The sequence below is a fragment of the Plecotus auritus genome (assembly GCF_963455305.1).
Source record: "Plecotus auritus genome assembly, chromosome: 4".
Classification (NCBI taxonomy): domain Eukaryota; kingdom Metazoa; phylum Chordata; class Mammalia; order Chiroptera; family Vespertilionidae; genus Plecotus; species Plecotus auritus.
In genome coordinates this window covers 189048812-189071907 of record NC_137775.1, presented here as the reverse complement: position 1 = coordinate 189071907, position 23096 = coordinate 189048812, and the positions used below count along the sequence as shown (strand labels likewise).

Below are 23096 nucleotides of genomic sequence, written 5' to 3'. Positions count from 1 at the left end.
CTTGTCATGACTCATGCTGGGAAATGTAATTATTATTTTGTTCTTGGTGTCACCAGTTTCCCCAGACATATGTGAATATTCTCCTCTGCTGATGGGAGAGATCATTTTGTTTTTTTAAAAGAACTATTCATTTCCAGAGTGAGTCTTATTTTTGTTCTCAAAGAAAGCCGCTTCTTACCAGATAGCTATTAGAGCAAATCATCCTTTAATAACATAAAAACCTGCTGTGGGGATGTTAGACGTGTGTTGATGCTACAACACTGCTTGTTAATTAAAATGATTTGAGTTATAATGGGAGCTGTGAATGGCGTTATTTACTTACGTGTTTAAAGAATGCCAGGATTGCCCGACCAGCGTAGCTCAGTGGTTGAGTGTCGACCTATGAACCAGGAGATCACAGTTTATTCCCTGTGCTTGGGTTGCAGACTCGATCCCCAGTGTGGGACGTGCAGGAGGCAGCCGATCAGTGGTCCTCTCTCATCATTGATGATCTCCCTCTCCTTCTCCCTTCCTCTCTAAAATCAATAAAAATATATTTTTTTAAAAAGAATACCAAGATCTACATGAGAAGAAAAGGGAGAGGAAATGATATAAATTGGAAACCATTTTATTCAGTTACATGTCCGTGTCTCAAGGACAGCAGAGCCCTCATAGTGAAGAATGGACTCCTGGGAGGTGGTATTCAGAAAGGGCATGGACAGACGGTCCTCAGGCTTCAAGTTCAGTATTACGAGCCACATTAGCCAGTCCAGCCCATTGCCAAAGCCCTCTTTAGCTCCAAAAGAGTGGAGAATCCGTGGCCTTTCCCCCTTGGAAAAACCTGTCACTTCTTCAGCTCTTCAGATGTATCCCCATCGCCACACATTTTCCTTAGTCCTCATCCCAAGTGGCATCAGTCGAAACCAGGAGCCACGACGATAGGCGTCCCAGCGCTCTAGCCTCTTTGGAAAGAGCGTGTTGGAGTCTCACAGTGCCGCTTCTGCTGGAATGGGACTTCATGGGCTCTGTCACGTGAGTTCAGGGAGGAAGTGCCCTTGCTCAGGTGGTGAAGGACTGGAGGTGGATGCTGATAATGTACATTCATTCATTCATTCATTCATTCTTGGTTAATCTTCACAGGAGGATTTTTTTTTTCCATTGATTTTTAGAGAAAGTGGAAGGGAGGGTAGAGAGACAGAAACATCAATGTGAGAGAGACATCGATTGGCTGCCTCCTGCATGTGCCCTGACCAGGGCCGGGGATGGAGCCTACAACCGAGATACATGCCCTTGACTGGAATCGAACCCACGAGCCTTCAGTCCAAGGGCCGATGCTCTAACCCAGTGGTCGGCAAACTCATTAGTCAACAGAGCGGCAAACCGCGGCTCACGAGCCGCAGTTTGCTGACCACTGCCCTAACCAGCCAGGATGGTGATGTATTTTTAAATGCCAAGAGCATGGGCCCAGGTTACCTTCAAGTTGAGTTGCTGGTAACATTAAAATGTGTTAGGGAAGTTTAGGAAGACAAGCTACTTTTTATGTAAGTAAAATGTTTTCAATAAGCTTGTCTCCATAACAGCAATTTGAAACAAAATACCTTGTTATCAGCCAATTTATGTTTTGTACGTCAGCTGGAAACCTTTAAACTCCAGCTCAAGTGAGCCTCCCATAACTCCCTAACAGTGAAGAGCCTTTCTTTCCCACCTTCACACGATCTGCGGAAGGAAAAAGGCATTTGCGTTGTTTGGACTCAGCCTTACTGATGTGTCTTATTTTTCCTTAGAGTAAGCATGTGTTTGAAGCTTGAAACGCCTTTGAATATCACTCGTTAACTTGAATAAACAGGTTAATCTGTTACCTATTTCACTATCTTAGTTGAATAGGCTGACTGTCCATTGGCAGCAAAACTAACAACAAATTACAGAGTCACTAAGGATGTGTTCATCAGTGGTGACAGCCCCGCAGACATTCCCAGCGCATCCAGTTGCTAGATCCTGTTGGGCCCAGTTGGTGTTGAATAAAAGCATGCCCCTGGGCCTCCATGCTGCATATTGTTAAAGGCATTTATACGAATAGTTCGTTCTTTTGGTTAGATTTCGTGACACGTCAGCAGAGTAAAAGGCAGGTATTTGCCGGTCTGACTGTTGAGCAGCTCTCCACACTTGCACTTTCTGTTCCCAGAACTTTTATAAGACGGAACTGAACAAGGAAGAGATGTATATCCGCTACATCCACAAACTCTACGACCTGCATCTCAAGGCACAGAACTTCACAGGTAATTCTGTCTCGGGCTCCAGGTGGGGAGTGTGGACACGGGTGTGTGAGACACGATAAATCCTCTCCTTTTTAGAATTAGGGCTCAAGCATTTCTGCTTTAAAATTGAAATTTATTTCTTATGTACTTGATTGTCTTTTGTTCTCTGTGTCCCAACCTGCGTATCAGATAACCACCTATTCTTTAATAATGGAAATTTATTTTAAATTGGATTTATGTATGTATTTTTTTTGGTATTTAATTTTAATTTGTATGCTGGCTTTTTAACTGTATTTCTTGGCATCATTTTTTTCAAGGTTGTTTTGGGGGTTACAAAATGCATCCCTAACTTTTCATGGTCTACTCAGAGTTAGTATTTTATCACCTCAAGTTAAATGTGGAAAGTTTACAGCCATAGAGGTCCCTTTGTCTTCCCCACTTTAAGTGGTAGCCGTCATATGTATCCCATCTACATACAATGATGGCCCCACAGATGTGCTGAGAATTTTGGTTTCTTTGCTGATCATGTTGCCTGAGTGTTTAAATGGTCATTTTTAAGTAGCTGGTAGCCAGATTGTGAGAGAAATGCTCAACCTAGTTTCTGTATCTGTGGGGAAAAAACCTGGTCGTCTTGTTTTACTTAAAGTCCATAAAAAAAGAAGCAATGGAGGACAGTTCCTGCAGATATATAGCAGGTCTATTCTGGTTCTCCAAACAAAGTCTAAATCTAGCTGGGTATATTTTGGAGATGGAAAAAACTCTTTAATTTGTTTGCAGTTTTTATGTTCCCCAAAGTCATAAGAAATAAGTCCTTTTCCCTATAACATTTTCTTTTTTTTTTCTTTTTTCTTTCCCCTATAACATTGTATTCATCTCTCTTCTGTCTTCGTTTCTGTGAGTTCCTGGAGAGAGTGAAATGGATGGAGAACTTCTCTGTAGGGTTCTGCTGAAATGGCATAACCCTGGGCTGCCTTTTAAGACAGGGTCTTTGTTCTTAACTCATCTTCTCTTTCCTCCTGTGCTATTACTTCTTCTGTCTCATTGGTGTCCTCACACCACATGTCTCAAAATGATGGAGTGAAGATGGCCCATGCTCCAATTTGTTCAAAATTATAAACACTTTTTAAAAAGATTATCTATTAGAACTTTGGAGATGATTCATTCTTCCCTCTTCAATCATCTTCTAAAGATACAGAAAAATAAAGAGAATATATTCCAATAAAACATCTACTTCTTGCTGCCCAGCCAGTGTGGCTTGATGGTCAGGCATTGGCCTATGAACTAGGAAGTCACAGTTCAAGGTCAGGGCACATGCCAGGGTTGCGGGCTGAACCCTTAGTAGGGGGCATGCAGGAGGCAGCTGATCAATGAGTCCCTCTCATCATTGATGTTTCTATCTTTGTCTCTCCCTTCCTTTCTGAAATCAATAAAAAAGTATTTTTTAAAAAAACAAGCAAGCAAACAAAAATCTACAACTTGCTGATATGCTCAGAATCGTCCTCGGTGCTCTCCTGTGCTGTCCATGTCTTCAAGGTGTGTATGTCTCACAAACGAAACTGTCTCACAGCTGCTTTTACAAGCCTGTGTACCCAGACACCCATGATCATTGTCCTGGATCAAATTCTCATACGCACACACACTCCTCATCCAACTCTTGTGGGGGTTCTAATACCTCCTTTATTCCTCCATTTTTTTTCTGTTTCTTCTCTGCCCTCAGCTCCTCTCTGCACTCTGTCCTCCTGCATCCTGCCTGGACTCTGACGCACCCCCTAACACTATTTCCACACCTTTCAGCCTTTGGTCCTCCAGAAGAGTTGAGCTATCATTATTTGTTTCCTAAACATGCCTTTGGAAGATGCTTGTAGTCCCACCTCCAGGGATTCGCCAGTTAACTTCCTCCCACACAAAGCTGTGTCTCCCCTGTATCTTTGATTTCAGAGAGGAAGAAAGAGAGAGAAAGGAGAGAGAGAGAGAGAGGAGAGAGAGAATCGTTGATCAGCTACTTCCTACATGCTCCCCACTGGGGATGGAGCCCGCAACCCCAGCATATGTCCTGACTGGGAATTGAACTATGACCTCCTGGCTCATGGATCAATGCTCAACCACTGAGCCATGCTGGCCAGGCTCTCAACATTTCTATGACAGTGGCATATGGGCATTATAGACAAAAGAAAGGAGGGAAGGAAAGAGGGAGAGAGAAAGAAAGAGAATGTGGATATGAATGAATGAATGAATGAATGAATGAATGAATGAATGAATACAGGAACCAAACAATTACATGCAGCTCTCTGATGATTCCATCTTCGAGAAAGTCAGCATCCACTAACCTGCCGTTGTATACTTATATTCTGGGCACTTTTCTGGAATGTCCTGGAATTCAGAAAATAGTGTTGTCCCCTCTTTGTCACGAACTGGCCCCCCTTAAGGGGCGGCTGTGGGGCCCGTCTGCACGGCCCGTCTGGACTTAGCTCCCTGCTGCCTTGCAGAGGCCGCCTACACCCTCCTGCTGTACGACGAGCTGCTGGAGTGGTCGGACCGGCCGCTGCGCGAGTTCCTGAGCTACCCCATGCAGACCGAGTGGCAGCGCAAGGAGCACCTGCACCTGGCCATCATCCAGAACTTCGACAGGGGCAAGGTGAGGGGCCGGGCGACTGCGCTGGTGCCACTGTCCCTTCATCCCGGCTCATGATGCCACCTCCTCCTGGGGGGCATTGCCATTTCCAGCTTCCTAAAGACTTTTAATAACTTAAACGTTAGTTACGTGCTACCTCCACGCTTAAAGCCCCAGTGATCCTCCTAACGGCAGGAAAGACTTATAAAAAAATACCTTTTTATTGATGTCAGAGAGGAAGGGAGAGAGGGAGAGATAGAAACATCAGCGATGCTAGAGAATCATCCATCGGCTGCCTCCTGCACACCCCACACTGGGGATGGAGCCCTCAACTGGGGCATGTGCCCCGATCAGGAATCGAACCGTGACCTCCTGGTCATAGGTCGATGCTCAACCACTGAACCATGCCAGCCAGGCAGGAAAGACTTTTAATAATTTACATGCTAATTACATGCTGTCTTCGTGCTTAAAGCTGCAGTGATCCTGTTAACGGCAGGTCATAGGGATGAAGTGAGGCTTAGTGATGGAAGGCAGTCCCTGCCGACCTCGGGGTAGAAGTAAGCAAGCGTGGGCGGTCACTAACTGTGCCCATTGGCCCGCAGTGCTGGGAGAGCGGCATCGTCCTGTGCCGGAAGATCGCAGAGCAGTACGAGAGCTACTATGACTACCGGAACCTGAGCAAGATGCGGGTAAGGCAGGGCGCAGGCCGCGCCGTGAGCTTCCCCACCTGACATTGTCTCTGGCCCTCGACATGCCTCCAGGGAAGTGCTGAGGGCAGGCTTTCCTCGGGGCTGCCCAGCTCTCGTGCAGAGAAGCCACCCATTGCTCTGTGGTGCTCGGAGGAGGACACGAACAGTGAGCCCTGGACTAGGCCAGCGATCGTCAGCCTTCCTCATCTCAGGCACACGCTAAAACTCGGCGGCACACCAAAAAGTGTATTTTTGCCGATCTGACCAAAAAAAGATGTGCTTTTGATTGATGCACACCAGATGGCTACTGTTGTGTTGACTATTGTCATTTTCGCGTTGGACAGTCGGAGGGAGAAGAGGTCAGTGGCCCTGTAACCGAGGCAGGTGTTGCAGGTTTAACCATTCCTGCAGCACTTGGGTGGAAAATCGCTGATCTGGGCTAAACCCCACATCAAAACACACACTCTGAGCCGGGACTAATACTTTATTGAGGAAACCCCGCACTGTGGGAAGGGCTTCCCATGTGGACACAAGTCTGTGTAGCAATGTATCCTTCTTGGTCCCATAGTCCAGTGGTCGGCAAACTACGGCTTGTGAGCCACATGCAGCTCGCAAGCCGCGGTTTGCCGCTCTGTTGACTAATGAGTTTGCCGACCACAGGACTAGACTAAATGTTACCGTGTAGTTGGAAGCTGTGAGGATTAGGCAATTGTGGCATATTGTGTGCAAAGAGGTAAAGGGTAGTCTATGACAGTGGTCGGCAAACTCATTAGTCAACAGAGCCAAATATCAATAGTACGATTGAAATTTCTTTGGAGAGCCAAATTTTTTAAACTTAAACTTCTTCTAATGCCACTTCTTCAAAATAGACTCGACCAGGCCGTATTTTGTGGAAGAGCCACACTTAAGGGGCCAAAGAGCCACATGTGGCTCGCGAGCTGCAGTTTGCCGACCATGGCCCTGGGACAATCACAGGGTGAATGGGAAACTGTGAGCTTTATGTGGGTCATAGCTCACTGCTGGCAGTTGCACTCGAGAGCGCGCAGCCCGATGCTGCCTGTCACCTGCACTGTGGCCGCCTCTGCTTTGTGTGTGTTTTTGTTGTTTTTTATTTCAGAGAGGAAGGGAGAGGGGGAGAGATGTAGAAATTTCATTGATGAGAGAGAATCATCAATCAGCTGCCTCCTGCATGACCCACTCTGGGGATTGAGCCCACAACCCGGGCATGTGCCCTGGCCGAGAATCGAACCACGACCTCCTGGTTCAAGGGTTGGCACTCAACCACTGAGCCACGTGTCCTCTGCTTTGGTTGGTCAGTTTCTCCCCGCCCAACCTGAGCAAGTGTGCACCTCCCAGGTGTCCTGAGCTCTGTGTTTGAGGAGAAGCAGCCCAAGGCGAGTACACCGGGCAGGAGAATGCCCCGGAAAGGTCGCTTCTCGCGGCTCACACTCATTTGTATTTCATCAGAGGGAAACATGTCCCCGATGGGCTGTGCGCACGGGAACCATCTTCTCTGGCGCGATCATGTCCTGACACACTAGGCTTTTAGCAGGTCAGCGAGCAGCCCGAGGACGAAAGCGCGTGCTCCTGTGGCAGAGGAAACAGCCCGTGCTGGGAGGTGGAGGAGCTGGGAGATGGGAGAACTGACCGGCTGTCTCCTTGCTTCCCCAGATGATGGAGGCCTCTCTGTACGACAAGATTATGGACCAGCAGCGCCTGGAACCAGAGTTCTTCAGGGTTGGATTTTATGGGAAAAAATTCCCATTTTTCTTAAGAGTGAGTCGTGTACTATTTTGCTTTCGTACTTCTAATATATAAGGTGTCCCCCAAGATGTATATACACTTGGAATAATTATAAAGGCAGTGTTTATTAAAATACGTTTCATTTTTAAAATCGAATTATCAGCTGTTAAAGTGTGTCTGCATTTTGTGGGGGGACCCCCGGTAGATACCGTGACCCACAGAGCTGAGCTGTGACTGGCCCTGTACCCTTTGCAGACAAGTGAGCACATCAGGAAACTTCTGTTCACTTTTTACTTTGCAAACCCCATTCGCAGGCAGAATGCCTGGTTTTGAATACTTCCCCAAGGTATCAGCCGATCTTGTGGTTTTTGCGTCCCGAGCTTCCAAGTTTGTTGGATGGATGAGCCATCTTTGGTCGCTAGGGTTGTTTCCCTTGGGGACCGGTTCTCACTCTTCAGTTCAGCGGGCCATCCTCAGCATTGGCGTTAGAGAGAGTGCGGGCCTGTGCGGGTCCAGGTCCCATGCTGCAGACAGTGTTGCCATTTTGCCTTTTTCACCTGGCTCCCCAGTCTCCGGCCCCCGACAACTGTCTGTCTATTCTGTTCTCATCTGGGAATCGTTCTTGTGTTGTTTGTTAGTTGTTGTTTTTTAAAATATATTTTTATTGATTTCAGAGAGGAAGGGAAAGGGAGAGAGAGACATCAATAAGGGAGAGAATCACTGATTGGCTGCCTCCTGCACGCCCCACACTGGGGATCGAGCCTGCAGCCCAGGCATGTGCTTGATGGGGAATCAGACTGTGACCTCCAGGTTCCTAGGTCGATGCTCAACCACTGAGCCACGCCGCCTAGGCTGTCAGTTTATTTTGTTCGTGCTTTATTCTGCCTGCAGAACAAGGAGTTCGTGTGCAGAGGACATGACTACGAGCGGCTGGAGGCGTTCCAGCAGCGGATGCTGACTGAGTTCCCGCACGCCATTGCCATGCAGCACGCCAACCAGCCCGACGAGACCATCTTTCAGGCGGAGGCACAGTGTATCCACCGCGGACAGGGCCACTGCCCGATGAGAGCCACCGGGCGGGCGGGCAGGCGGCGGGCAGCGGGCGGCTGCAGCGCACTCCCCTGCCGGGCTGCACAGCACGGGACCCTGTTGGGTTGCCGTGTTCTTGGTCTCCCTCTTTCTCGGCATCTTATTTTAGCTCAGCTTCTTCTCAGCAGAATTGTTCTGTTTGTTATCATGGAGAAAAGAATCTCTTAGATTCTGTTTAACTCTTTTCCTTTTTAAAAAATATGTTTTTACTGATTTCAGAGAGAGGAAAGAGGGAGAGGGAGAGAGAAATATCAATGATGAAAGAGAGTCATCTGTTGGCTGCCTCCTGCACGCCCCCTCCTGGGGATGAAGCCACAACCCGGGCATGTGCCCTGACCACAAATAGACTGTGACCTCCTGGTTCATAGGTTGACAACCGCTGAGCCACACCAGCCACGCTAATTTTTTCCCTTTTAATTAAAACTTATCTCTGCTTTTAAAGCTCTTTTTAGTGAGTTCTTTTAGGGTAATTTTCCCCTGACATATCCTACGGAAATACTTCAGTTCATGAAAATAACAGCCTTATGTTCACTGGAACATATCATTAACCCCCTTTGCCCTTGACATTTTTATTCCCACTCACCCCCCTCTAAAAAAAAAAAAAAAAAATCAGTACATCCGTGGGCCCTAAAATTTTTAAACTGATACTTTTTCCAGAACCGCTGACCTAAAACTCATCCGAGACCTATTGTTTGGGAATGGGTGTTAGGAACTGAGTTCTGGGCACGTTCTTGGAGATGTCAGTTTACTTCCAGCCACAGGGGAGCGATAGCAGATAGTAACCCACCCCTTCTCCCCGCCACAGCTCAGCGGGAGCCAGGCCTGTGTGGCGCTTGCTGAGCGGGGTTTCCTCCTTGACGCTGTGCCCCCAGATCTGCAGATCTATGCCGTGACCCCCATCCCCGAGAGCCAGGAGGTGCTGCAGAGAGAGGGTGTCCCCGACAACATCAAAAGCTTCTACAAAGTGAACCACATCTGGAAGTTCCGCTACGACAGGCCGTTCCACAAAGGCCCCAAGGACAAGGAGAACGAGTTCAAGGTGCGCACAGGCTCCGGGGCTCCTCGGAGGAGCCTTTTCATTTCTTGCTGCTGTTGAATGCCTGGCGCTAGTTCAGGAATCTCGCAAAGTGCATTCTCCTCTTGGGAATGGACTTTGTTTCAATGAGAAAAATGAGCCATAGGCACAGAACCCTGGTTGGTAGCATCATCTCTTACCAAAGGCAGCCATGGTTTCATGTGGCCTGGGGTGCTGGTCCTGGCTGGAGGGGGCCAGGCTCTGAAATCCCATGTTCACGTGGGCGTGGACAACGTGGCACAGTGGGCGGGGCTGCGGAGCAGTCGGAGGTTCCGGTGGGTGGGCTCAGTGCTGGCTCGGCAGGTAATTAGAAGGCATCTTTGAGCAGGTCCCGTTGCTCTTGGATCTTAGCATCTTCATCTTCAAAATAGAAGAGTCCAGCTGCAAGATTCCTAACGCCTTTCCTCCGGGTGGTTGTGCAGCTGTGTGTTGGCGAGCTGGTACATGACCCCTGATAAAAGTGAATGGCAAACATTAACCACAGCTCAGTAGCCCGGAAGAGGGACAACGTGGGGGTTAACATGTCCCGTGTTCCACAGAGTCGCTGGGTGGAGAGGACATGGCTGTAACTTGAGGGTTAACATGTCCCGTGTTCCACAGAGTGTCTGGGTGGAGAGGACATGGTTGTAACTTGAGGGTTAACATGTCCCGTGTTCCACAGTCTCTGGGTGGAGAGGACATGGCTGTAACTTGAGGATTAACATGTCCCGTGTTCCACAGAGTCTCTGGGTGGAGAGGACATGGCTGTAACTTGAGGGTTAACATGTCCCGTGTTCCACAGAGTGTCTGGGTGGAGAGGACATGGCTGTAACTTGAGGGTTAACAGGTCCCGTGTTCCATAGAGTGTCTGGGTGGAGAGGACATGGCTGTAACTTGAGGGTTAACATGTCCCATGTTCCATAGAGTGTCTGGGTGGAGAGGACATGGCTGTAACTTGAGGGTTAACATGTCCCATGTTCCACAGAGTCTCTGGGTGGAGAGGACGTCGCTGTTCCTGGTACAGAGCTTGCCGGGCATCTCCCGCTGGTTCGAGGTGGACAAGCGCGAGGTGGTAAGGACCAGACTTGTTCGGGGCACTTTCTTCTCACTGCTGCTCACCTGGGACCCTGCCAGGATGAGGTGCTCCTGCCTTAGACTGGAAGTTTCCGGAAGCCCTCAGAGCAGTGAGTGGGTGTGGATGAGACTGTCCACTGTGACCAGGGCTCCAGGAGGGCATTCCTGTTGTCCTCGTCCAGGGAGCCAGAGAGGTCCTCAGCGGTCCCCAAGCCTCAGCACACACCAGCACCGGCCCCGCAGGTGGAGGAACTGGACTCCACTCTCCTAGTTACTGTAGCTGCACAGCCTTCGCGATCCGATCCCTGGGGGCTGGGCCAGGAAGGTCATCACAGTGTCTGACTCAGGCACCAGGGCCAGGCCATGAGCTACGCACTCTTATCCTTCCTCTCACCAGTTTGGAAAGCTTTTGCAGGAGGGCCTATAACAAGATGGCGAGGGTAGACTTGAACACAGGGTTTTCTGACTCCAAAGCCAGTGATGCCATCTCTTCGAGCCTCAGTCTCCTAGGCAGCAGGAGGCCCATGTGGCGGTACCTCAGTGTCGGCCGCACAGTGAGTCCATGTGGGTGGAGGCCGCAGTGGCAGGATGCTGGCATGGGAGTCTCCAGACATTCCCAGCAGCCCCAGAGGAGTGCCAGCCAGGGAGCTGTGGGGGTTATTAGAGCCTGGAACCCAGCACCCAAGAGCTCTCGGGGTATAAGTCATGCCCCCAGCTCCGGTCCCCAGGGTGGGACAGGGAGAGCCGTTGCTGATGGTGGCCACATCCTGTGAGACCCCGCCCTGCTGCCCTAGCTGCTCTGCAAGCCCACGGCACCTGGGTGTCAGCCACAGCCCTGCGATTCTAGCATCCTTCCCCCCCCATCCACATTGGGGCGCTGCCAGCCCTGCCTGCCCCCCTCCTCCAGTGATAGGAGATGGGCCGGTAGTGAGCACAGCCTTCCATCTCTTGCTTGTTTTGTGAACAAGCCCGCTCTGCTGGTGGGTAAGCAAGAGCAGCGCCTGCCCAAACAGTCTCCTGACAATGGCTTGTCCTACCTGAAGTCTCCGCGTTGACACCATCCACAGTTCATCACGTTCCGTTACGCAGGGATCGAATGGCATTTCGTTGTGCAGTGCCAGAGAATGCAGGCAGCTCCCTACAAACCCACAGCAGTTGTGGTCGTGAAGGGGGAGGCCAAGATCCCCAAGCGGGTGCTTACACAGTGCACCGGTGCTTTCCGTGGAAGAGGAGAGGCTGCCCGCATGGAGCTCCGCAAGTCTCCTTGTTGTGCTTCCTTCCCAAGGGCCTGGGCCCAGCCCACAGAAATGCTCCCAGCCGTCCACCGCCCTGATGACTCAGCAGGCCGCTCCTTTCTGCCCAGAGCGCTCAGTTCTGTGCATCTCACAGTAGTATTCACCCTGAATATATCACACACATGCATACACACATGCACCTGCACAGGCGCACATGCATGCATACATTAGCACATGTGCACACACACATACACGTGCGTGCACATACATGGACATGCACCCACATGCGTACACAAGCGCACATGCACACTCGCACATGCACACAAGTACATGCATGTGCACACGGGCATGCACACGCTCGTGTGTGTGCATGTACACCTCTGATGAAAAGGAGCATGCTTAGATGAGATGGAGAAGAGCATTACTAAACACAAGCCTTTCAAGCAGCCGCCCACGGTATTGGAACAGGCAGCCTTATAAGCTGTCCAACAGAACCAATCTCACGGGCCACTTTGTTCCCTGAACACAGCCCACTCCTGTCTGTCTCCTTCCCGCTGCCTGGCAGGTTCCCACCTTGCATTCACGTTCCTGGTTTCCTGCTTTCACTCCTGCTATAGATGGTCCTCAGGACCAGGCACACATAGTAGGCCCTCAATGCATACATGCCAAACTGAACTGAAACTCCTCATTACCTCTCCAAAATCTAAAAGATTCTGAAAACCAAAAGGTGTTTCCGAAAGTTGGGCTCCAAAATGATAACCCTGACCTGATGGCATGTAAGCCCAGTTATGCTCTTTATCTCACTTAGTGTGAGTATCCAAACCGGAAGGAACTTTTATGTGTTTATCTGAGTCAAACTGATGACAGTTGGCGGGAAGGAAAAGCTCAGTGGACTGAGGAAATGCTCCAGAGAATGCAGTTTTACCACTTACTTTGTACGTCAGGATAGAAGGGGAAGATGTAAGGAGGGTACACGATGCCCGGCCCGTGTGGCTCCATGGTTGTGCATTGACCCCTGAACCAGGAGGTCGCAGTTCGATTCCCATTTGGGGCACATGCCCAGCTGGGGGCATGTGGGAGAAAGCCGATCAATGAGTCTCTCTCATCATTGATGTTTCTATCTCTCTCTCCCTCTTCTCAAGTCAATAAAAATATATATTTTTTAAAAAGGAAGTTACATGAAATCCACTGGTGATAGATTAGAGAGGTAGGAGAAAGCAAAATGGGGAAACCTCTGAGATGAAATAAAAAGTAAAGGAATAGATACTTCTTTTACTTAGGTGGGTGCAGAATAGTTAACAGTCAACAATGAACTCAACAATGAGGGCATCTGTGGCTTTGGCTCTGTGGGGAGATCGTGCCCTGAAGGGTTTGGAAAAAGGGGTTACTCAGATATTCCAAGGTATGTTATCTTACCTTGGCTGCTTTTCTGGGTCTGGAGCTGAAATACAGGCCTAGATATTATCTCTAGGGAGGTGACCTGTTTCTGCTGTGAACTGCCTGGCCATTTGTTTAGCGATCAGTTTCCCTATACCAGTGGTTGGGGCTTAATGGCCTGTCTCACCACTACCCTCCCTTTTATGGTATCCATTCCCTTGCCTAGTGCATCCTGTATAAACCAGTCAATTTAGTTTTGCCTGGTTTTGAACTTTACATAACGGCATCGTACTGTATGTATCCCATTGGAACTTACTTCTGTGATTCGGTATTTTTATCTGTAGTGTTAGTCCATGTTATTACATATGACTGAAGTTAGTTTTTATTGCTGTGTACTATTCCATTGTATGATCATACCACACTATACTTGTGCATTTTATTGTCAAATGGACACATGAATTTGGGAGACAATTATGAGCATTTTGACATGTTTCCTTGTACACATGTCAGGATCATAAAATAAATATATCACTGACTTTAGTATGTAATGCCAGGCTGTTTTCCAAAGTGACCGAACCAATTAGAACTTCCAAGAGCAGGAACTGAGAGACTGTTGGTCACATTCTTACATCCACTTGCTGTCGTCAAGTTAATTTTGCTATTTTGGCTGTGGTGAGTAGTATATCACTGTAGTATTACTTTTTACTTCTTTGATCACAAATGAGAGTCCACACATTTTCATATGTTGACTGGCCATTTGGATTTTCCCGTTGTTAAGTGGTTGTTTCAGTCTTTGGCCCATTTTTATTGGGTGGTTTGCCTTTTTCTTAGTGGTTTGTAAGGGATTGAAATACTCTGGACCTGGGCTCTCTGCCAGCTAACCTGGTACAAGTTACCTACTTCTAGTGGGTCCGTCCTTCTCTGCAGAGTGCCTTCGGATGAATATACAGTGTTAATTGACATCGTCAGATGATTCTAGAGGTTTCGGTGTCGGTTTAGAATGACCTAAGCCAGTGGTCGGCAAACTCATTAGTCAACAGAACGGCAAACCGCGGCTCATGAGCCGCATGTGGCTTGCGAGCCACAGTTTGCCGACCACTGATCTAAGCGACCTTCAGAAACGCTGGTTTGTTTCCTTAACTGAAAGAACTGGTACATGAATTGTAAGCTGGAAGGACTTCACAGCTGAGAGCTTGGCCGACATTCCTTCAGAGACAGTGTCAGTCCTGCAGTGTGGGTGAACAGTGGTGAGCATAGCTGCCTTCAGAGACAGGGTCAGTCCTGCAGCGTGGGTGGATAGTGGTGAGCACAGCTGCCTTCAGAGACAGGGTCAGTCCTGCAGTGTGGGTGGATAGTGGTGAGCACAGCTGCCTTCAGAGACAGGGTCAGTCCTGCAGTGTGGGTGGATAGTGGTGAGCACAGCTGCCTTCAGAGACAGTGTCAGTCCTGCAGCGTGGGTGGATAGTGGTGAGCACAGCTGCCTTCAGAGACAGTGTCAGTCCTGCAGTGTGGGTGGATAGTGGTGAGCATAGCTGCCTTCAGAGACAGTGTCAGTCCTGCAGCGTGGGCGGATAGTGGTGAGCACAGCTGCCTTCAGAGACAGGGTCAGTCCTGCAGCGTGGGTGGATAGCGGTGAGCGTAGCTGCCTTCAGAGACAGTGTCAGTCCTGCAGCGTGGGCGGATAGTGGTGAGCGTAGCTGCCTTCAGAGACAGTGTCAGTCCTGCAGCGTGGGTGGATAGTGGTGAGCACAGCTGCCTTCAGAGACAGGGTCAGTCCTGCAGCGTGGGCGGATAGTGGTGAGCACAGCTGCCTTCAGACAGTGTCAGTCCTGCAGCGTGGGCGGATAGTGGTGAGCACAGCTGCCTTCAGAGACAGGGTCAGTCCTGCAGCGTGGGTGGATAGCGGTGAGCGTAGCTGCCTTCAGAGACAGGGTCAGTCCTGCAGCGTGGGTGGATAGTGGTGAGCACAGCTGCCTTCAGAGACAGTGTCAGTCCTGCAGTGTGGGTGGATAGTGGTGAGCACAGCTGCCTTCAGAGACAGTGTCAGTTGCAGCGTGGGTGGATAGAGGTGAGCATAGCTGCCTTCAGACAGGGTCAGTCCTGCAGCGTGGGTGGATAGTGGTGAGCACAGCTGCCTTCAGAGACAGGGTCAGTCCTGCAGCGTGGGTGGATAGTGGTGAGCACAGCTGCCTTCAGAGACAGGGTCAGTCCTGCAGCGTGGGCGGATAGTGGTGAGCACAGCTGCCTTCAGAGACAGTGTCAGTGACGATACTGTCACAGTACAGCCTGTTGGCACGCGCCTCATTTTCACGTTAGGCGTCACATGTTGCCTAGAAAGTTTATCTCGCTGTGGTTCTCTTTGGCTGTCCTTCAACACGCAGATCCGGGGCCTGTATGACTATCCTGTTTCCATTCCTCCCACTGTGTCCCACCTGTGCACCTTGTGGTGATGTGGCACGTGCAGGTGTGGTCCATGCGGGTCCATGACCCATCTTCCCGAGGGCTGGCAGCCCCTGCACTCGGCAGCGGCACGCGTGTCTCTGTGCCCCCATGGTGCTCTGCATTCAGAAGCATCTAGACAGGTGACAGTAATGTGCTCTGAACGTTTAGCCCTTCAGAAGGAAAAAAAGCCGCGGTTTAAAAGTCATCGCGTGACTTTTTTTTCTTTTAAAGATTACATTGATTGTTGCAGTGCTAATATATAATTACCGATTACCGATGATCCAAACCGAGTTTCACGCAATGATTATCATCACCATCGCTTTCTAGACTTTACTAACACAGCTGATTTATCTCACAGTCCTTATCTATTCCACTGGGTGCCCTGGGAGAGGTATGAATGGGAGAGGGTGGGGAAAGGGGTGGGGCCCTGCTCGTGGAACCCTGGGTAATGTCCTCTTGTCTCCCTGAGTGTCTCAGACTCCAGCACATGTCTGTGCTCATTGGCTCCTCAGGTGGAGATGACGCCCCTGGAGAACGCAATTGAGGTTTTGGAGAACAAGAACCAGCAGCTGAAGACTCTGATCAGCCAGTGTCAGACCCGGCAGATGCAGAACATCAACCCGCTGACCATGTGCCTGAACGGAGTTATCGATGCTGCCGTCAACGGCGGAGTCTCCCGGTATCAGGAGGTGAGAGTGTAAAAATGAATTAAAAAAAAAAGATGAGGGTGCCTTGCCGGCGTGGCTCAGTGGTTGAACCAGGAAGTCACAGTTCAATTCCTGGTTAGGGCACATGCCTGGGTTGCAGGCTTGATCCCCAGTGTGGGGCGTGCAGGAGGCAGCTGAACAATGATTCTCTTTCATCGTTGATGTTTCTCTCTCTCCCTCTCCTTTCCTCTCTGAACTCAATAAAAAAAAAAAAATCTAATATATAAAAGGCTAAGGGACCAATAGTACGTCCATCCAACTGGCTGACCAACCGGCCGGTACCTGTGACGCGCACTGGCAATTTAAAAATAAACGTTGACTTGCACATGCGCGATACATATAAAGCTCTCACTAGCACCAATTGCACGTGTGTTTCGCTCTGTCATTGTCGATCGTGAATTTGGTTGTTTTTGTTGACACTCTGAAGCTGAAAGAAGCAGCGTTGTTGACAGAATATGTCTGAAGACCATCTATTGGCACAACATACCTCTGAAATGTCTCCGTCTTGTGCCATCAGCCATAGTACAAACAAGTTTAAAGTACTGTAGTGTTTGGGGATGTTTCAGACAGTTGTCTCTTAAAACAAATATGAGATCAGAGGATTCTGCTTACAGTGACGGTTAGTAAAACTTGGAGATGGTAAACTTGAAAGCAGTTTTCATTTAGGAATGGGTATTATTGAAATCCCCCATGAAGTGATTTGTAATGGACCTATTATTGAAGCTACTTTTAGAACTAGTATATCTATAGATAATATTAAAAATATATCTAAATGTGTGATTCTTTGTCCAAAAAATGAGCATGTTCATCAAGTAAATGAAGAAATGTTGGATATACTCGATGGAGATTTCCACACGTATTTGAGTGATGATTCCATTGATACAACGGATGATACTGAAAAGGAAAAATTTCCCATCAAATTTCTTAATAGTATTACTACTTTGGGAATGCCATGTCATAAATTAAAATTGAAAGTAGGTGCAATCATCATGCTACTGAGAAATCTTAATAGTAAATGGGGTCTTTGTAATGGTACTAGATTTATTATCAAAAGATTGCAACCTAACATAATGGAAGCTGAAGTATTAACAGTATCTGCAGAAGGAGAGGTTGTTCTGATTCCAAGAATTAATTTGTCCCCCTCTGACACTGGCCTCCCATTTAAATTAATTCGAAGACAGTTTCCCGTGATGCCAGCATTTGCGATGACTATTAATAAATCACAAGGACAAACTCTAGACAGAGTAGGAATATTCCTACTTGAACCCGTTTTCAGACATGGTCAGTTATATGTTGCTTTCTCTCGGGTGCGAAGAGTGGGTGAAGTTGCAAATACTTCATCACAAGGGAAATTAGTCAAGCACTCTGAAAGTGTTTTCACTCTTAATGTGGTATCCAGAGAGATATTAGAATAAGTTCAATCAATTTATCAGTCATTGTTTTTATATCATGTTTTTGTTTTTATATGTCTTTGTTATATCATGTTGCTACTGTTTATTAATCAATTTATATATTATTTTCATATACATTTTACTGATTTTCTTTAATCTCTGACACTTCTTATAGAGAAAGGGCGAATAGCGATATTAAAATATTTCTTCTAATTCATTTCCTTTCAATGTGCTAGAACCTGTGCACCGGGCCACTAGTATATATATACTTTATTTTAAAAAAGAGGTGAGGGTTAGGAATTGCTGTTTGAAAAATTTCAGAGGTGATTTCTCAAGGTTTCAGGAATCTTTGTTCAAAATATGCACGCGTCAGCCTGCTAGCACGGGCTGCCATTGGCACGGAGGCTGTTGTTAGGCAGAGCAAACACATCGTTTGTGAGGCATCATCTCTCCATGTGTCCATGTGATATTTTGAGGATAAAAGTGTGTGTGTGTAAGTGTGTGCTTGGACGAATAAAAGTAGTGAGGGCATGTTTAACAGATGTCTACCTACGCAGGGAGGCTCATGGCATAGAGAAGTGTGATCTTGTCTAGGAGATGCCTAAGTCGACTGTGTACCTGCCCTCTTAGTTCTCAACAGAGAGGCACAACTGGAAGCGGAAGCCAGCACCTTGGTCACACTGAACCTTAAGGCAACTGATTTCAGAGTGTGATGCCATAAATCTTACTCATTTGGCTTTACTATTTGTTTGTTTTATCAAAAATACTTAACACAATCTCTGCTCTTCCTCGGAGGTCCGTTCCTTACATTTCCATTCTGACCAGCCGCCCTCACGAGGCATCCCTCCACCTGCTCCCCAAGCAGGGTGTACAGTGGTGTCCTGGCTCACAGCGGTGCTGTTCTTTACAGAGACCAGAGCGTTAGGAACAACAGCGTCTCTCCCTTCCTTTGTCACTCTCCCGAAGTACGATGACTGTTCCTTCTCTTCCTAGGCATTCTTTGTCAAGGAGTATATCTTAAGTCACCCTGAAGACGGAGAGAAAATTGCCCGGTTACGAGAGCTGATGCTTGAGCAGGTAAGGAAGCGGCATGGCTGGGCAGAGAAGGGGCGTGGCCAGGCAGGGCTGCAAGGGGCAGTGACAGCTGCTACTCTCCTCAAAGGAATGCATCACTACTGATAGCTGAACAAAGGAAACTTGAAGGTTTATGTTCCTCTCTTTGGGGGATCCTGGTGGCAGGAAGCCTTGGTTTCCATTAGGAGCGGTTCCTGGTTACGCTGTGAGTGAACAGGAAGAATCCTTATAACAAACACAAGCGGCATAGCAGCTAGCATAGAATTCCTGTGCACTTCCTACTTCCTCCTTGATGGATTTTGAAAATCTGGGGGGCAGTGGATGGGCACAGAAGAACCTGAGGGGGGAGAGAAGAGTAACGTGGGAAAGGGGGTGCCCCCAGAAAAGCGATCCCTCAGGGAACAGCGCCCTATCCTACTAACAGGGCAGCCCCGCCCCATCTGGGAAAGCGCAGGAGGGGCCAAAGGGACACGTAACTGCTTATAAGGTTATTACAGACCTGAGATACATGGGGTGGCAGGAACATCGAGTCTTTGGATTCAGAGACCACGGTCCGGATCCCCATTGTGTCTTCTACTCGCAGGATGGTTCTGAGCCTCTGTGCCCCTGCCTGCCCATGAAGGACTGCTCCTGTCCTGCTGGGTTGAGAGGAATTGGCGCGAATGCATGCAGACCGCGTGGGGACTGTGCTTGACCCCAGCAGGCACCCCTGGAGTTACTCTTCCATGCGGACTCTCTCTCTGTGTGTTTGTCCAGGCACAGATTCTGGAGTTTGGCTTGGCCGTGCATGAGAAGTTTGTACCTCAGGACATGCGACCCCTTCACAAGAAGCTGGTGGACCAGTTCTTCATGATGAAGTCGAGTCTAGGGATACAGGTAGGTACATAGTGTCCGCCCCAGCACTCTGACCTTTAGCTGTTTTCAGAGAGTCGAGGAGGTGGTCAACAGTGACATCTTGTGGTGCCTCTACCACACTGCACCATCTGACCGGGAGCCTCAGATACTAAAATTGCATTGCTGTCTTTTGGTCACGCTCAGCTTTTAGGAAAATGAAAAAGCGAGAGAAAGCTTAAGAAGCCTGGCTAGTGTGGCTCAGTGGTTGAGTGTCAACCTATGAGCCAGGAGGTCAGGGTTCAATTCCCAGTCAGGGCTCATGCTTGGGTTGTGAGCTCAGTCCCCCGTGTGGGATGTACAGGAGGCAGCTGATCAATGATTCTCTCTCATCATTGAAATTTCTCTCTCTCTTTCCTTCTCCCTTCCTCTCTGAAATCAATGAAAACATATTTTTTAAAAAAGAAAACTTAATACTGAAACCTACCATAATAGCCCTACGTAAAGATTTCAAGATACTCAGTACGCGTGTCTAATATTTTGAAATATCACATAGGTTATATTGCCCACACGGTTCCTCTTCTAAAGGGTTTTCTGCATTACTCTTAGGAGTTCTCTGCTTACATACAAGCCAGCCCAGTCCACTTTCCTAACGGAAGCCCTCGTGTGTGCCGGAACTCGGCGCCCGCCTCCATGAGCCCAGACGGTTCCCGGGTAATTCCCAGGCGCAGGTGAGTCATATTCTTTGTTCTCGTACCCTTTGGCACCCCCGCATGATGGTCTGGAATGGTCCGCTCCTTCTCGCACAGTTTGTCAAAGCCGCTACTTCTTAATGAAATCATTAACTTGTGAGGCAGCTGCAGGCATCTGCTACTGGTGAGCCATCCACAGCATGAGGAGTAAATACACACAAACATATGACTAGATTGAGGCAAACAGGGAACGCCAAATCAGGTGGATTTTTTTTTTAATGTCTTTATTGACTTTAGAGGGAGGAAGACATAGGAACATCAGTGATGAGAGAATCTTTGATCGGCTGCCTCCTGCATGCCCCGTACTGGGGACGAAGCCCGCCACCTGGGCACGTGCCCTGACCGGGTATCTAACCGGGGACTTCTTGGTTCATGGGTTGACGCTCAACCACTGAGCCACACTGGCCAGTCTAGGGTGGATATTTTTTCCCTTTGGTTTGACACCAAGCCAGCATGGGATAAAGCACAGTTCAAAGACTGAGTTAACGGCCATTTCTCCCCCCACCCCTCTCTCCCCGCCCCCCACCAGCCCGCTAAGTTACCCGGCCGTCAACCGGTACTCTTCATCGTCGCTGTCCTCACAGGCCTCCGCTGAAGTCAGCAACATCACGGGGCAGTCGGAGAGCTCCGACGAGGTCTTCAACATGCAGGTGCGGGACTCGCGTTCTGTCTGTTTCTGTCACGCGTGTCCGCCTCCATCCCCAGCCTGCCTCCTCTGGGCGGTGCTGCTGGGTAGAGCCTGGGAGCGAGACCGTGACTGGAGGGCAACCTGCAAGCACCGGCGTTGGTCTCTGGGGCCTGCAGAGCCGGGAGAGCCCGGCGCGGGCCGTCGCTCTGAGCCCCTCCGGTCCGGTCATCGCACAGCCGCCTCTCAGCATCTCTAAGTGGCCTTTCCCCTCTGAGGATACATTGTTTACGGGTCCATTATAAATCCCTTCCTTAGGTCTGTCCGAAAATCCTGCAATAAAGAGTTGTGTTTTTTTTTTTGCCAAAGAAAAAATAATAGTTTTTAGGATTTTAGAGTTAGTGTAGCTCTTGCAACAAAAAATGTTATTTAGACGCCACTAACGTGGCATTTATAACAACCCTCCAAGCTGGACTTTCCACTGTCCTTGCAAAAGAGGCCCCATTCATATTGCCGAATACGTCCTTTGAACACGTTTTTGGAGAAAGTGGGAAGATGCATTCTCTGCCTCGTAGAAGCACTCGCCTGCTTACGTGCCGGTGTCCTGCTTGTCAGTCAGGTGGCCTGCCAGTGGTCCCCAGTCACAGAGGTAGCTGGCCAGCACGAATGCCTGCCTTGGGCAGGCGTCCAAATCTCTAGTTCTTTTTCTTTTAATAAATACTCTTTAAAATTGATTTTTAGAGAAAGGGGAAGGGAGAGGGAGAGAGAATGAGAGAGCAAAACATCAGTGTGAGAGCAAAACCTTGATGCCTCCTGCACGCCCCCTGTCCCAGATCGAGCCACAACCCGGGCATGTGCCCTGACCGGGAATCGAACCAGCAGCCTTTTAGTGCACAGGATGACCCCCCCAACCAACTGAGCCACACCAGCCACGGTTCAAATGCTGGATTAATTCAGACAGGTCTTCGTATCAGTCTGAGTCAGTCAGATTTTTCTACATGTCTATATGGCCTTTTCTCTGTTGGTTAATTTGAAAAAAAACACGTCAGTGGTTTTGTTTTGAACATGTCCGTGTTGCGCAGCCTCTGAACAGCCTGTGATAACAGCTTCCCTGTGTTACAGCCAAGCCCGTCTACCTCAAGCCTCAGTTCCACCCACTCCGCCTCGCCCAATGTGACCAGTTCTGCGCCATCGAGTGCCAGAGGTCAGAACCGGGTGCGGTGGGCGGACGGGGCCCCGGGAGCCGCCCAGCGCCCGGGAGCCGTGGTTTCTGTGTCCCCGTCTGTGGCCGCAGCCGTGGCACTCAGCTCCCTGCTGCAGGCAGTGGCGCCCCTCCCTGACCGTCCCTCCCCTCTTCCAGCTTCTCCTCTGCTGTCCGACAAACACAAACATTCCCGCGAGAACGCCTGCCTGTCCCCCCGGGAGCGGCCGTGCAGCGCCATCTACCCCACACCCGTGGAGCCTTCGCAGGTAACCCTCTGGCCGAGACCCCAGAAGACAAGGAAGGGTCTGAAATGGCTCACACGTCCCTGAAGAAACGCGGTGGCTGCCAGAGGCAACCCGTGGGCTGCGTTAGATGGCGCGTCCCGCCCGTGGGGGCCAGGGAACCGGGGTCTGCGCCTGTCGGGAATTTCCCAGCCACTTTCTCAGGAGACAGTGGTGTTGCCTGAGCAGTAAAGCCGAGAGGGAAGCGAGAATGGTTTCCCCTCTCTGGTCGACTCTGCGTTTCTGTTTTTTCTTTTTTAAATATGTTTCTATTGAGTTCAGAGAGATGAAGGGAAAAGAAGAGGGAAAGAGAAAGAGACATTGACCTGTTGTTCCACTTAGTGATACATTCATTGGTTGATTCTTGTATGTGCCCTGACTGGGGATCGAACCCGCAACCTTGGCGTATCAGGAGGACGCTCTGCCCAACTGAGCACCTGGCCAGGGCAGCACTTGTGTCTATAAAGAGCACCACAACCCATCTGCTACTTACCATTTGTTTTTTCCTACACTTTACTGTGAGAGTTATCTACCATTTTTATTTAAAATCTAAGCTGAACTTTTGAAACACTGTCCTCTTTGTGAAAACCGAAGGCTCTTCCCCTTTCCCCCTTACATATAATTAGTTCTTGGTTCCTAGGGGCCTCCGAAATCGTACAAAATACTGTTTTGAACAAAAAGTT

The 23096-nt window shown here is 49.1% G+C and overlaps 1 protein-coding gene across 3 annotated transcripts in view; it reads left to right on the top strand.

Annotated features, from left to right (window-relative positions):
• DOCK4 (dedicator of cytokinesis 4) overlaps nucleotides 1–23096 on the top strand; it is a 217007-nt gene that overhangs the window by 184113 nt on the left and 9798 nt on the right. For all 3 annotated transcript variants that reach the window (XM_080666770.1, XM_080666771.1, XM_080666769.1), the window contains 14 exons: nucleotides 2162–2255; nucleotides 4721–4869; nucleotides 5448–5534; nucleotides 7206–7310; nucleotides 8169–8310; nucleotides 9239–9405; nucleotides 10406–10492; nucleotides 16061–16237; nucleotides 18640–18723; nucleotides 19477–19596; nucleotides 20161–20282; nucleotides 20833–20953; nucleotides 22051–22132; nucleotides 22289–22398. In XM_080666770.1, the coding sequence (XP_080522896.1) occupies nucleotides 2162–2255; nucleotides 4721–4869; nucleotides 5448–5534; nucleotides 7206–7310; nucleotides 8169–8310; nucleotides 9239–9405; nucleotides 10406–10492; nucleotides 16061–16237; nucleotides 18640–18723; nucleotides 19477–19596; nucleotides 20161–20282; nucleotides 20833–20953; nucleotides 22051–22132; nucleotides 22289–22398 (1647 nt within the window). The remainder of the gene's footprint in view (nucleotides 1–2161; nucleotides 2256–4720; nucleotides 4870–5447; nucleotides 5535–7205; nucleotides 7311–8168; nucleotides 8311–9238; nucleotides 9406–10405; nucleotides 10493–16060; nucleotides 16238–18639; nucleotides 18724–19476; nucleotides 19597–20160; nucleotides 20283–20832; nucleotides 20954–22050; nucleotides 22133–22288; nucleotides 22399–23096) is intronic.